Raw genomic sequence first — 15,723 nt, forward strand, 5'->3', positions numbered from 1 at the left:
CATATCCTACAACTTATCAAAAGTTTTGTTAAATGACAGTTACTCTTTAAGCTATAAACTGGCTACATCCTGTAGGGGTTACCCTTATAAAATAATTCCTGAAAATTCTAAATAACAACTAGTTTGCATACTTACAGCTATAGTTTTTTCTTTGATGCCGCCTACAGGCAGAATTTTCCCAGTCAGTGATACTTCTCCAGTCATTGCCACATTCTGGCGAGCTGGGCATCCCAGAGCAAGGGAAAGCAGCGCAGTAACAATTGTACAACCAGCACTAGGACCATCCTTTGGTGTAGCACCCTACAATGAGGTCAGTAGAGTTGTTATGCTTATATCTAACATGCATATTGGTAGTACACAAAGTTAAAAGTTTAACCCCTCGTGTCTAAGCCATTTTACACCTTTAGGACCAGGCCTGATTTTTAAAATTTGCCCTTTGTCATTATACGAGGTTATAACTTTTTGACGCTTTAACATATCCTGGGGATTTTGAGATTGTTTTACCATCACACATTGTAATTTTGATGATATCTTTTGTGTTTAGCTATGAAAAAAATGTAAATTTGGCAAAAATTTCTAAAAATTCTTCATTTTCATAGTTCAAAATTTTATGCTTTTCAGGCAGATAGTCTTAGCACCCAAGTAACTTTATAACTAACATTTCCTGAATGTCTGCTTTATATCAGCATAGCGTTTTGCGCATCCTCTCTCTTTTCTAGGTTGTTAGGAGGTTCAGAATTTTGGGAGCAATTTTTCTCATTTTTATGAAAAACGCCAAAATCCTTATTTAGAGGCGCCTCCTCAGCTTTAACTGACTTTGAGAGGCCTAAAGAGCAGTAAACCCCCATAAATTATGCCATTTTAGAAACTACACCCCTCAATGTGTAAAAAATCAACTTAAAGAAGTATGTTAACCCTTTAGATGCTTCACAGGGGTTAAAACAAAATGGAGGTCTAATTTACAAGCTGTAATTTTTTTCAGACAATATATTAATTTTGGCCAAAAATGAAACCGTCACAAAGTATTTGTGAGTTTGATACCCAATGTCTCCCGAGTATGAGGATGCCCCATATGTGGTGGTGACTGCTGTATGGGCACACTGCCGGGCATAGAAGAAAAGGAGGTGTCATTCAGAGCAGATCTGCAATGTCGCATCTTGCAGGCTATAAAATGTTTATTTTTTTGTAATTTGGACATATGAGGGTATTTTCTTTGTGGATGAGATCCACATTTCAGGTACATAATACAGGGGGGCTCAATAGCTAATAATCAGATTTTATTAACTCTTTCTTGGTGGTGGTTAAAAAAAATAATTAATTCTTGTTTATGGTTTTTAGCATTTTTTTCCTAGGACGTTCACCGTACCATAAAAATAATGTGTTATCATTATTCTATTGGTCATCACAATTATGGCGATACCCTATTTATATGGCTTTTTTTATGGTTAACTTGTTTTGCAGAATATAGAACTCCTTTTGTGAGAAATGTGCTTGTTTTTGTATCGCCATGTAACAATGGGCAGAACATTTATATTTTTTTGTTTACAGCGCTGGTTTAGAGCTTATTTTTTGCGGGACAAGCTGTACTTTTTCTTGGTATCATGTTGGGGTACATTTTGATCACTTTTTATGCGGTCAGATGTAAAAATTTTATAATTTTTGCGAGGGTTTTTTGTGGTTTTTTTTACGGCGTTCACCGTAAGGGTTCAGTGACCATTTTATTTATTGTACGGGTTGTTACGGACATTGTGACACCCAATATGTTGGTTTTTTTGGTGATTTTCGCTTTTTTTATGTTTTATATGATTACTGCATGGGACTGGACTTAAAGGGACTTTTATTCCTTTCAAATAATTTTTTTTTAGTTGCACCTTTTTTTTAACTGTTTTATTTTGTCCCAGGGTGGGACATGAACAAGTGATCATTTGATAACTTGTTCATTGTAATATGCTGCAATACTAATGTATTGCAGCATATTACAGTCAGCCTATGCATTTTGCATAGGCTGACAGCTGCACTGTTAGATCGTGCACAGTGCATGATCCTAACAGGCAGCTACTATAGGCAGTCCTGGGGTCCTGATCAGAACTCAGGGTTGCCATGGTAACGATCGGCCCCTTCGTACCCTGCACGGAGGGTGCCGATCGTCGTGCCGATGCACCATAGACGCCGCGGTCACTATGACTGCGGCGTCTATAGGGTTAAACAGTCAGGATCGCGATAGTCGCAATCCCGGCTGTTACTGCGGGATCCCAGCTACCGCTTACCGCTGGGATCCCATGGCGATCGCAAGGGCTCAGCTTCTGAGCCCGGCGATCGCCATGATGTGATTCTACGTCAAGGTGCGGGAACGACCCGCATCCTATGACGTGGAATCATGTCAAGGTGCGGAAAGGGGTTAAATTGAATTACTTCCTAATGTTTATTTATTTTTGACAGCAAATATGGAATCACAGTAGACAACAGTAACAACCATGCAGAGCTGGCCCCGGTTGTAGTTCTTTGTGTTACACACCTCAATTAAATATCAAAATAGCAAATTTAACAAGAGGATAAAACTTCTTTTAACTTTAACTTCTTAAAAATAAAAATGATGCTGCTAGGAAACAATTATTGCTGGCAGTACATTAATATCACTCACATAAATAAATATTGCACCTTACCATGAGATGATTGTTCACAGGGAGGAGATGGATAAAGAGGAGCAGAGGAGTACAAAATAACCCTCATTAAAGAGTGAAACCAAGAGTCAAACCCTATTGTGCCATATACATCCACATAGCTCCTGCCCTTACAAGGGCAGTACCCAGACTGACCCCTGAATAGTGTCCTACAAGTTCCTCCACACCAATACCGACGCATTTCTGGTGCCAAAATTGACAACGTCATTAGGGGAAATCCGGTGGATCTGGGGATACACCTTATCTTAGGTAATTAGACGCTCTCTGTACATACAGATAGGCAGTGGCTTTCCTTTTCGGTGCAGCCAGATAGCACAGTGGTAGCTACGTGGCATAGCGTGCTTGTATATTCACATACTCACCACTTAAATACTAGCATTGTGGTCCCCTACCAGCATGGTGCATACCAGCTCCGGACATTCGCTTCAGTTCACTTTTATGCACATGGCAGACTGAAAAGTCTGTCCAGTAACACAGCGCACTGAAAAGTGGGTTTGGGTTCAGAAGGGACACACAGGAGATGAGAAAAATGGAGTACAATTGTGATCAAACAGGGCATATACAGGATGGGGATCAGTGTAATAGTGATTTTGGTGTAACATTAACGCTCAGCCCCAGACCACTGCAATTGGCCAGTCAGACTTGACTGAACAATCGCAGCAATTGGCGGGTGGGAAGATAAACTTGTTTTGAAGATAAACCATAACCTTATCTCGTTGTTGTTGAGTAGGCCAACAAAATGCTTGAAGTTATCTGAGGTGCCTTTGCAAATGATGAAGATATGAGCTATTTACCGTGACCACATTTCCACTTCATTAGTGTAAGGGACAATGGTATCACCACACACCTGCGTTTCTTTCAGTTCATTGTTACGTTGAGAAAGCAATCACGCCATGCCACTGAAGCGGGGTATCCCTAGGGGATACACCTCAGATTGCGATGCAATGGATCCAGACCAGGTCTTTGGATCCAACCCAGTGATCACTTATAGACGTGACAGGTCCTTAAGAGACAGACTTGTGCACAGCCATTTTCGGCCAACATCTGTTTCTGACTAGCTCAGGAGTAACATCATAGGTTGCTTCAGGTGGCTTGCCCTGTCATACAGGCAGGGAAATCCTTTACTGCAGCTGGATCTATCTACTCGATACTGTGGCACCAAATGGACGGAATGAGGTTGCTCATACAGTTGCTTTATTTGATAAACATCATGGACATTTTCTTTTCTTCTTTTTCCTTCCTTCACTAATTGAAGTTGAGTAATGCCTCTAATACAGTTATTCAATATGGAGCATTGAAAGGGACACATTGCATATGTGAAAAATACACTACTGAATGGTATATGGGTTACTATCTGGGTACCAATGGGAAATTACAGTTATAGCTACCGCTCCCTTTTGTTTTACACTGTGAAACAGTAATATGTTTTCCATTCATCCCTATTACCTTATCCTATCTAGGATTTATTCAGAATAGGTAGGCTGGGTCCATTCCCTGACTCTTAATTGAGCCAATACATCCCTAAACTCCTTACTATCCTCTTAGATCATAACTGATCTCAAAATGTACTGTGTTAAATAACACATTATAGTTCTCAATGTTTTCAGAACACCTATATTTGATAAATAGGCTAAATGAGGTTGTAAGGCGAGACTGATGATCGGTCCCAGACCGGAAGTGAATAGCTGGCTTGGAACTGAAATGCTGGTATTTAAGTGGTGAGTATGTGAATATACGTTTCAATTGTAACCAGGCTGGTGTCAAAAACCACTGCAATAGTTTGTTTTTATAAAACACAAAAATGTATTGATGTACAAACACACTCCATGTGTGTAATATCTCTTCACTCGCTAAAATAAAGCGATAGGACCTCCTATCAATTGCCACCTAATAAGGCTACCTGTAAACATGGACTGGTAAGGTGCTCTATGAGTATACAGTATCAAACAAAATGCATCAGCAAATGAACCCTCACATAAAATGACCGATCAGGAACAAGAAATTCAAATGCATATCACCAAAGTCCACGTAGTTGATGGAGGTGTAGGCCCCACGCGTATCGCTGTTACGTCACAGCTTCCTCAGGGGAATATCACATGTAATGAGAAGTTTATATCTCTCTGCTTTAATATCCCACCACCACCGTGACCTTCATATGCACAGAATCGCAGAGAAGAAGAAGTCAAGAGGGCTTTGAGGGTAATCCTATGTGCATGATTGGATGCGGAGGAGAGGGAGAACACAAAGACGAACAACAGACATTTTCCATCTAACGAGGATCGCGGTGCTCCCACTTCTCTCCGCCTACGGTGGAGTGCGGCCTCAACTGGTCTCCTGGTCCCCTCTTACGCGCGTACGCAGTATCTCCGCTTTGGAGGTGGAGGTGCAGCGGCTCCGCTCATGTGCGGGGATGGACCTGGGGTGGATTGGGGCGGGCCACGACCTGGAGTGGGGGAAGTGACGACAGATGCCATGCCTCACTGATTCAGATATAAACTTCTCATTACATGTGATATACAAAATTCCCTGTGGAAGCTGTGACGTAACAGCTATACGCATGGGGCCTACACCTCCATCAACTACATGGACTTTGGTGATATGCATTCTAATTTTACTTATTCCTGATCGGTCATATTATGTGAGGGTTCATTTGCTGATGCATTTTGTTTGATTCTGTATACTCATAGAGCAACTTACCAGTCCATGTTTACAGGTAGCCTTGTTAGGTGGCAATTGATAGGAGGTCATATCGCTTTATTTTAGTGAGTGAAAACACAAATGGGGTGTGTTTTTAAAATATGTTTTAATGTATATCAATACTTTTTGGGGTTTTATAAAAATAAACTATTGCAGTGGTTTTTGACACTGGCCTGGTTACAATTGAAATTACATGAATTCTGGTGTTTGCCCATTCATTTGGGACTAGTCGATGGACAATATATTATATTCGTATGTGAATATACATGCACACTATGCCACATAGCTAACACTATGCTATCTGGCTGTACTGAAGCGGAGGTCCACTGCCTATCTGTATGTCCGTGGAGCGTCTAGCCTATAATTACCCAAGATAAGGTGTATCCCCGGATCCAAAGGTTATCCCCTGATGACAGTGTCAATTTTGGCACCAGAAAAGCGTTAGGATTGGTGAGGAGAGACTCGAAGGTCACTATTCAGGGGTCAGTCTGGACACTGCCCTTGTATGTGCAGGGGATATATGGGTGTATATGGCAAAATAGGGCCATTCCCTATGGTTTCACTCTTTATTATTTATTTTATTTGTACTCCTCTGCCCCTCTTCATCCATCTCCTCCATGTGGACAATAATCTCACAGTGCAATATTTATTTACCTACCAAGATATTTTCATGGATTATATGTGAGTGATATTAAACCCTTAAGGACGCAGCCATTTTGTAGCTTAAGGCTCAGCCTGATTTTTTGGATTCTCACATGCGTCGCTTTATATGGTTATAACTTTTGAACACTGTTACTTATCTAAACGATTCTGAGATTGATTTTTCCCACATGTTGTACTTCATTTTAGTGGTAAATTTTGGCTGATAAGTTTTGCATTTATTTACCAAAAAAAAGGAAAAAAGATGCATTTTTTTTTAAATTTGCCATTTTCAAAATTCGAAATCAATGCGTTTTCAGGCAGATAGATTTACCACCTTAAAAAAATAGCTGAATAACATTTCCCATTTGTCAACTTTACATTTTCATAATTTTTGAAATGTCTGGATAATTTATTTTGATGTCATGCGGCTTACAATTTGAATATCGCTTTTCTGGATTTTCATAATTGAAAATTATTTTAGGGATAAATACAGTTTTGAATGAAATGTTACATATTTAGCATCAAAACCCCCCTATATAACCATACCATTTTCAAATCTGCACCCCTCAAGCTATCAGAAACAGCTTTTACGAAGATTGTTAACCCCTTGAGCTCTTCATAGTAATTGAATCAAAATGGAGGTGAAATTAGGATGGTCAAATTGTGCCGGTTATACGTTCATTTAGCCCTAAAATTGACAAATTAGAAAAAGAGAAAACTCACCATACAATTTGTTCTATAATTTCTCCTGAGTACAGAGACCCCCCCCCCCCCACATGTGGCCGTGACTTGTTTTATAGGTGCACAGCAAGGCGCAGAAGGGAAGGAGTGACCTGCAGCTGCCAGGAATTTAGTTTCCTCATTGGCCCCTTTTGTAGGCTCTAAAAATTTAGTTTTTTCGTTATTGGGGCCATGTGACGGCATTTTTTTGCGGGATGAGATGCTTTTTCCATTGTTACCATTTTGGGGTTGGTATCCCCTATTGTTGAAAACTTTTTTTTGAGGGTAGGAGTAGAAAAGCATCGATTCTGTACTGGATTTTTTGCTTCTTTTTTTTTGTGTGTTCACCGTTTAGCCTAATAATCATGTTATCTTTATTTTACGGGTCGATACCATTACTATAATACCATACATGAATATTTTTTCTTGCGTTTTACTAAATTTGTCAAATGTCAAAAATCTATCATTTTTGTATTGCCGTTTTCCAAGTGGAATAACATGTTACTTTTTTGGCTACGGAGCTGGTTGATAGCTTGTTTTTTTGCGGGACATGTTGTACTTTGCACCAGTCTCATTCTGGGGTACATGTTTTTTTTATCACTTTTTATAGCATTTTTTGTGGGATTGAATAGGTAAAAATCATAATTTTTGGAGGGTTTATAACAGTTTTTTTACGGCGTTTAACGTGCGGGTTCAATAATTATTTACTGTTATTCTACAGGTTGTTACGGACACGGTGATACTATATATGTGGGATTTGTGTTTTGATTTAGACTTTTTTTTTTTTTAGTTCTATGTTTGGGGCTTTTGGGCATTTTTATTGATTTCTTTATTTTTTTATTGAATAACTTTTTTTTTTACTTTTTCACAATGGGACATGAACAAGCAATCATCTGATTGCGTATTCATGATAATACTCTGTGGGAAGGGTATTAGCAGTGTCAGCCTATGCAGATGCATAGGTTGGCACTGCGCCAGTAAGATGACGTCATAGACACCATCTTACCGGCAGTTCTTGCAGGCAACACTGGGGTCCAGATCAGACCCCAGTGATGCCACAGCAACGTTCAGTGCCCCCAAAAACGGTTTGGGGGGAGCTGATCATGGGGGAAAGACCCCCCAGAGGCATGTTAGATACAGCGGTCGCGCTGACCATGGCATTTAGCGGGTTAAGCACCCGCAATCGGAGCCCACTCCGATCGCAGGTGTTACACTGGGGTGCCGGCTATCAGTTACAGCCAGCACCCCGTGTTTCCCGATGCCGGTTCGGCTCAGATCTTGAGCTGAACCGACATCGGCTCTGCGTCCGATATATCGGACGCTGAACGCTAAGTCACTGAGCTCAGCGTCCGATATATCGGACGCTGAGTGTTAAGAGTTTAATGTACTGCCAGCAATAATTGTTTTCTATTAGCATCTTTTTTATTTCTAAGAAATAAAAGTGAAGTTTTATCCTCTTGTTACATTTGTTATTTTGAGACAGCAAATATGCCCCAAAGTCATTATCCCAGTCACTGTTCTGAACAGATATAGACCAAACTGATAAGAACAAAACAATTGTTGCTTAATTTAAAATACAGTTCCATAGACAAGATCAATTAATTAGACCTGCCCTAAGAATACTACATAGACTAATGCTCACCTCTGGCACATGCAAATGAAGGTGTGATGACACTAGGAATTCATTATCAGGTTGTTTTTTCATGAGAAAGGCACGTGCAAATGTGTAAGCAATTTTAGCACTCTCTTTCATAACATCTCCAAGCTGGCCTGTTATTTCTAAAGAGCCATCTTTATTTTCTTTGTCTAGAGAACGGCGGAGGGATGTCTCAATAAAAAGAGTGGAACCACCTGCAAAACAAATATTAATTAAATGTAAGATGAACATATGCAGTATAATTAAAAGAAGTGTTTGACAGTCAGATGGGGCTGAATGGATGGTAAGTTGTGATTCATAGTTACATAGTTAACGGTTGAAAAAAGACCTATACCCATCAAATTCAACCAAAGAAGGAAAACTATTATTTATTATAATATAGCCATCAATTAGTTTTTTTTTTTTTTTTTTTATCTAAAAAGGTATCAACCTATTCATGAAGTGTTCTGTTACTATTCCACAGATTCACAGTTCTTATAGGACTAATCCAAAGCTTCACCAATTCTCTGGAATGCCCTTTCACACAATATAAGACTTATAACTAACCTTCAAAGTTTCAAAAATGCTCTTAATGCTCTTTGGGAAAGCCTATCACACTCACTAACTCACCTCCCGTCTGTTATCCAGCAAACACCGGATACCAAGCTACTGGCTTCTCCGCAGTGCCATTAACCTTGGACTTTCTATATAAGATGGCCACTGATGGTTGGTTCAAGCAGCAGTATTTATTTTAATTAAATTATTTTATTCTGTTCCCATACCTCGTGTAACCCCTCATCCTTATGAACTGTAAGCACTTGGGAGCAGGGCCATCACTCCTATTGTTCCATATGACTGTTTTGTACTCTGTAGTGAAGTATTTTATTTGAATTTTTCCTGTATATGTCCCTGATGATTTGGAATATGATGGTGCTATATGAATAAAGATTATTATTAATATAGGAAAAAGCCTCGTCTTTTTATATGATTTAACCTGGGACAACTTTCTACCATATTTTTTGTACGGACCATTCATACATTTATATAAACAAATCATGTCCCTCCCTTTAGTTGTCTCTTTTCAATATGAAATAAATCTTTGAATCTTTCCTCATAAAAGAGATCCTCCACATCAATGCAAGTTTCAAGTGAGGCCATTACTGCATTTATTTAAAGGGAACCTGTCACCAGGGACCTCATTTTTCACTAAAGACAGATTGTAAAAGCCCATGACACCTGCAGTGCAAATATGCCTTTCTGCCTCCTCTAAGCATTTGCATTACTATATAATTGTGTGTTATAACTTACTCTTGCATCCTGACAAAATCCTGGGGTAGTCATAGAGGTTGGACTTTGGTTTGGATGCATTTCAAAAAACATGTGACTTGTCTGAGCTGCAGGCTGTCTCCATGTCTGTGCTCCTGTACAGCTTGTCCCTCCCCAATGATGTCAGGCTGACCAGGCTGTGACCTCTGAGAAGAAGGAGGAGGTGGAGCTAGACAGGAGCACAAAGGTGGGGGCCAAGCTCTGAGGAGTGGGTAACACAGACAAGCCACATGTTGTTTTTTGAAATGCATCCAAACCAAAGTCCATCCCCTGTGACTACCCCAGGATTTTGTCAGGGAGCAAGGTAAGTTATAACACACAATTATATTGTAATGCAAATGCTTAGAAAAGGTAGAAAGGCATATTTGCACTGCTGGTGTCATGGGCTTTTACAATCTGTCTTTTGTGAAAAATGAAGTCCCTGGTGACAGGTTCCCTTTAATATATGATCTACTAGTACACTAGTACTACAGATTTACTCTCCCAAGGACATATGTTACATGTTGATTATTAGCCTAAAGATCCATAACCTTACATTTATCATTTACCAAATAGATACCATCCTTCATCTAGTTTTTAGCACTTTAGCAGTGGGTAGCACTTCTGCCTTGCAGCGCTGGAGTCCTGGGTTCAAGTCCCACCCAGATCAACATCTGCAAAGATTTTGTATGTTCTCTTCGTGTTTGCATGGGTTTCCTCTGTGTACTCCGGTTTTCTCCCACACTCCTGGTAGGTTGTTTAGATTGTGAGCCCCATGGGGACAGGGACCAATTTGGCAAGATCTGTGCAGCGCTGCGTAATCTGTCTGCGCTATATAAATAAAGAATTATTATTTATTTTACCCATTATGCATCTATGAGGGACAGTGTAGAACAGCTTTGCAAAGTCCAAGTATACAATAAGCACAGCAACTCCTCTGTCCAGGCATCTGCTCAGCTCTTCATAAAAGCAGATAAGGCTAGTCTGACTATCTTTAGTGGACCCCTGGCTATCAATTATTATACTATGTGATGTCACATACTCATGTATTGTCAGGTTCGCTAGGGAGAATGCTGGGACTTCTGGTTCTTCTGCTGGTGCCAGCAGCGTTCTCCGACCCCCGGCGCGTATCCGCGCAAACTCCACCTCTCGTCCCGGGCAGCAGCTGATAAGATCTCGCGCTGTCTAGGAGTTGTGTTCGGAACTGCTGGGACTGAGGGGTTAATTCCCAGAAGCTTCCAGCTCCTATCAGGCTCTGGAGGTGGAGTTCTGGCTGCATAAATTGCAGCTTCACTAGTCACCTGTGCCAGTGTTTGAAATCCCTTCATCACTCGCTCGCTGCATTAGGTTGACTTGCTCTGTATCTGTGTTGTTGCGACCTCGGCTAGTTTTTGACATTGACTCTTTGCTTACTGATTTTGCTCTTGACGTACCCTCTCGTTGTGACTCCGGCTAGTTTACCATTCTTTTGTGTTTTATGTTTGTCAGTCTGTTTGTGTTTCCCTTCCCACACTTCACCAGTGTATTTCGAGTCTTCAAGTAGTCGCCCCACGGTTTAGCGTGGGGGGCTATAGGAAGGGACAGAGGTTGGGACAAGCTCAGGGCACACTATCCCCTGTCTTCTGTGTTACCCAACCCTAACATGTATGTACTCTTTTAGTATCCCTTCCAATATATTCCCCACAATGCAAGTTAAATGGGTATTCCCACTAAAACAAGATTCTTAAATATACTCAGGATAAAAAATAACAGACTAATTCACTGTTATTAACAAAAATACAGAATCTCACAGATAAAATTCCAACCTGTCTATCAGTCCTGGTGTATAGGATTCCTTTGAATTTTTAACATTTGTAACAGCTACATACATACAAAAAAACCCCCTCCCCACAATGAAGGGTGTCTCAGGCTTGTAATCCTTACATCAGATCTTCCTGAAGCGTGCATGTCCCATGCCCCACCAGTGAAAAATGGGCAAAGGACAGGAAAAACATTTTTAGTGACCTGCAGACTTACTCAGTTCCCTATGACTGCAAGAGAAGCACCACATCACGAAAAACAGCTGCAGATAGCAAACCAGGTAGAAGAATCCATTTCAGCCACGGTTTTGCAAATTTCTTCATATCTCGTTTCAAAAAATGTATTTTTCCGTTCTGATTATGTGATTCAGTTGTGTAGCCAGTTCTTTTAATTGGGGAGAAGATGCATCTAACCAGCGTGGAGCCACCAATTTCCTTGCCTGATACAGTATCTTAGGGGTAGTCAATTTCTGAGCCATCGTCATAGGGAGCTCAGATACATATCTCAACTAGTGTAGAAGATGGAATACCAACTTCAAAAAGTTTCTCCAGTAGACCAAACATTTTGTTCCAAAAGCGCTGCAACAATGGAGATCCCCAAAATATGTGCAGAAGAAGTGCCGATATCCCAAGCATCCCAGCGATATTCCATTTTCTGCAATAACTCATGCAGTGTGGTAACCCCTGTGCAATAGAAATAGTAGGGACCACCTGTGCTCAATATTAAGGGACCATGGGCACCATAGAGGGACCATGGGCACCATAGAGGACCTCCTTCCACACCTCGTCTGTAACGCTTCCTATCTCAGCTGTGCATTTTTCATGAATCCTACTCAGGAAATTCAGGTTCAAAAAGTGAAGAATGTTTCTTTAGAGTATTGAAATTAAAACATTAGCTTATCCCTCCTGTTCCAGCAGGTTAACAATAACAGAGGTTTGAGTCTCCAGAGAGCCTTGAGAGCCCTGAGCTTCTAAAGCATGATGAACTTGAGAATACTTGAAAAATTGAGATTGCAGGACAGCAAATTCCATTTGCAACTGCTGGAACGACTAAGGTGACACTGATACATTTGATAAATGGTTGTTAGCACCTTTTGCTCCCATGGTTCAAACTATTTTAGCTGGTATAATTCCCATTTGTCCGGTTTATGCCAAAGCAGAGTAATCTTTGTAATATTCAATATATTATGGAGGCTGTAGCATTTCCACCACACCAGATGAATTAAAGACACATCTGTACAACAACTGTTAAGAGGAGACTGTGTGCAGAAGGCCTTCATGGCTAAATTGCTGCTAGGAAACCACTGCTAAGGCAACAAGCAGAAGAGACTTAGACCAGTGGAAATCTGTGCTTTGATTTGATGAGTCTAAATTTGCGACAAACTTGTGTGAAGCAGGAAAGGTGAACAAATGGACCCTACATGCTAGGTTCCAACAGTGCAACATGGAGAAGGTGGTGTTATGGTGTGGGGGTGCTTTGTTTGTGACACTGTTGGGGATTTATTCAAAATTGAAGGTATACTGAACCAGCATGGATAGCACAGCAACTTGCAGCGGCATGCTATACCATATGGTTTGCGTTTTGTTAAACCATGATTTATTTTCTATACAGGACAATGGCCCCACACCTCCAGGCTGTGTAAGGGCTATTTGACCAAGAAGGAGAGCGATGGGGTACTATGCCAGATGACCTGGTCTCCACAGTCACTAGACCTGAGCCCAATTGAGATGGTTTCGGTGAGCTGAACCACAGAATGAAGGCAAAAGGGCCAAAAAGTGCTAAACATCTCTGGGAACTTATTCAAGACTGTTGAAAGACCATTTCAGGTGACTAACTCTTGAAGCTCATTAAGAGAATGCCAAGAGTCTGCAAAGCAGTAATCAAAGCAAAAGGTGGCTACTTTAAAGAACCTAGAATATAAGACTTATTTCAGTTGTTTTACACTTTTTTGTTAAGTATATAATTCCACATGTGTTAATTCATAGTATTGATACCTTGTGTGTGAATCTACAATTTTTACAGTCATGAAAATACAGAAAACTCTTCGAATGAGAAGGTGTGTGCAATCTTTTGGTCTGTACTGTATATACACTCACCGGACACTTTATTAGGTACACCATGCTAGTAACGGGTTGGACCCCCTTTTGCCTTCAGAACTGCCTCAATTCTTCGTGGCATAGATTCAACAAGGTGCTGGAAGCATTCCTCATATTGACATGATGGCATCACACAGTTGCCGCAGATTTGTCGGCTGCACATCCATGATGCGAATCTCCCGTTCCACCACATCCCAAAGATGCTCTGTTGGATTGAGATCTGGTGACTGTGGAGGCCATTTGAGTACAGTGAACTCATTGTCATGTTCAAGAAACCAGTCTGAGATGATTCCAGCTTTATGACATGGCGCCTTATCCTGCTGAAAGTAGCCATCAGATGTTGGGAACATTGTGGTCATAAAGGGATGGACATGGTCAATTCCGCCCACAGAACTGCCGCTCACTGGATGTTTTTTCTTTTTCGGACCATTCTTTGTAAACCCAGTAGATCAGCAGTTTCTGAAATACTCAGACCAGCCCTTCTGGCACCAACAACCATGCCACGTTCAAAGGCACTCAAATCACCTTTCTTCCCCATACTGATGCTCGGTTTGAACTGCAGGAGATTGTCTTGACCATGTCTACATGCCTAAATGCTCTGAGTTGCCACCATGTGATTGGCTGATTAGAAATGAAGTGCTAACGAGCAGTTGGACAAGTGTACCTAACAAAGTGGCCGGTGAGTGTGTGTGTATATATATATATATATATATATATATATATGTGCAACTGTATTTCAGTGTTTCTTATATATGGTGTGTGTATTTATATGTGTAGCGTAAATATAGCATGTGTAGAGTATATATGAGGCTGTGTTAATACTGTATGTGTTTGTGTGTTATGCATATATAGTGTATGTATGCTTATGTCTGTGGAGTGTATATATGAAATAATAGGGCATGCAGCGAGTGTTGAGGTATATGGGGGCCCTGATTCTAAGTTCGCACTGGGGCCCACTGAGGTCTTGTTACGCCACTGATTATCATATTCAGCTGTCCAGCTTATTCATTAGTGGGAGATACAGTCACACCCCACAATGATGTGACACTCCTGGTGCTTGCTGTCTCTCTATAATGGCTCTTCACTGCCTCTCTCCTGGTGCTGGCATGCCCCTTGCAGTCTGTGTATATTTAACTGCTCCAGGATGCAGCCATGTGTATAGTAGAACATGTCAGGTACTTGTGTACCTGATGGCGTTGTCTCACACATGTGTTTAGCAGAACACAGCATGTCAGGCAGTTGTGTAGCTGATGTCTGAGTCTCTAACATGTATAGGAGAACATGTCAGGTACTTCTGTAGCTGAAGTCTGTGTCTCTCACATGTGTATGGGAGAACAGAGCATTTCAGCAGCAGGACCGGTGCCATGGGTTGGCAAAGTGGGAAATCTCTTCTTTCAAATGAATCTTGAATTTTTCTAGGTGCCATGGATCCAAAGATATTCAGGTTTAAAGTGAGAATATCAGGTGCCGTTTTTATACATAAAAATCACTCTCGACTGCAGTTTAGCAGTTAATATCTCTGTTTTCCTGACACTTACAAACACAATTTATATTAAATTTAAAAGAATTGAGATTTTATGTGTCACAGAGCCAAAGATACAACTCTCTGAAGTGTACCTCCCCTCCGGATTCTTAGCCATCAGGCTACAGGGAGAATTTTCTGCATACAGGAGCTGCTGCACCTCACAGATAATGGAAATATTCACTTTATATGTTACTACATTTTGAGAAGGGATAATAAGTCAAATTTTAAGTATTTTTTTATTAAATGTTTCAGTTTGAATCAAAATTGCATGAAGGCGCCTATGTATATAAACTCTTTAATGCAATTTTGAAAATGGGGCAAGTTTCTGCTTTTAGAAAATAGGTGGTTTGTTGGGTTAATTTTAATTCTTTTTGCTGTAATTTTATTTTTAAACGTCAAAATTGTAAAAATTGCTCTGGTCCATAACATGACAAAATATCCAGAAATGCATAGCAGTTAATACCCCTTGGTGGAATTCCCAGGTGAAGAAGCTTATCATCCTGTCTATATATCTATCTGCCTAGTTATCCATCTCCTATAATCTGACCATAACTTGCTTTTTCTCTATTTATTAATCAATCTTCTATTTCTCTTCTTCTGTATTTATCTCTCTACTGTATA

General features: G+C 40.4%; 1 protein-coding gene across 3 annotated transcripts in view; it reads right to left on the minus strand.

Moving 5' to 3' along the window:
- LONP1 (lon peptidase 1, mitochondrial) overlaps positions 1–15,723 on the minus strand; it is a 562,611-nt gene that overhangs the window by 27,483 nt on the left and 519,405 nt on the right. For 2 of the 3 annotated variants that reach the window (XM_072113845.1, XM_072113842.1), the window contains exons 16-17: positions 8,383–8,591; positions 136–300 (exon numbers count right to left, since the gene is read on the minus strand). In XM_072113845.1, the coding sequence (XP_071969946.1) occupies positions 136–300; positions 8,383–8,591 (374 nt within the window). The remainder of the gene's footprint in view (positions 1–135; positions 301–8,382; positions 8,592–15,723) is intronic. The other variant, XM_072113844.1, reaches the window with a different exon arrangement.

The sequence above is a fragment of the Engystomops pustulosus genome, chromosome 1, assembly GCF_040894005.1.
Source record: "Engystomops pustulosus chromosome 1, aEngPut4.maternal, whole genome shotgun sequence".
Lineage (NCBI taxonomy): Eukaryota > Metazoa > Chordata > Amphibia > Anura > Leptodactylidae > Engystomops > Engystomops pustulosus.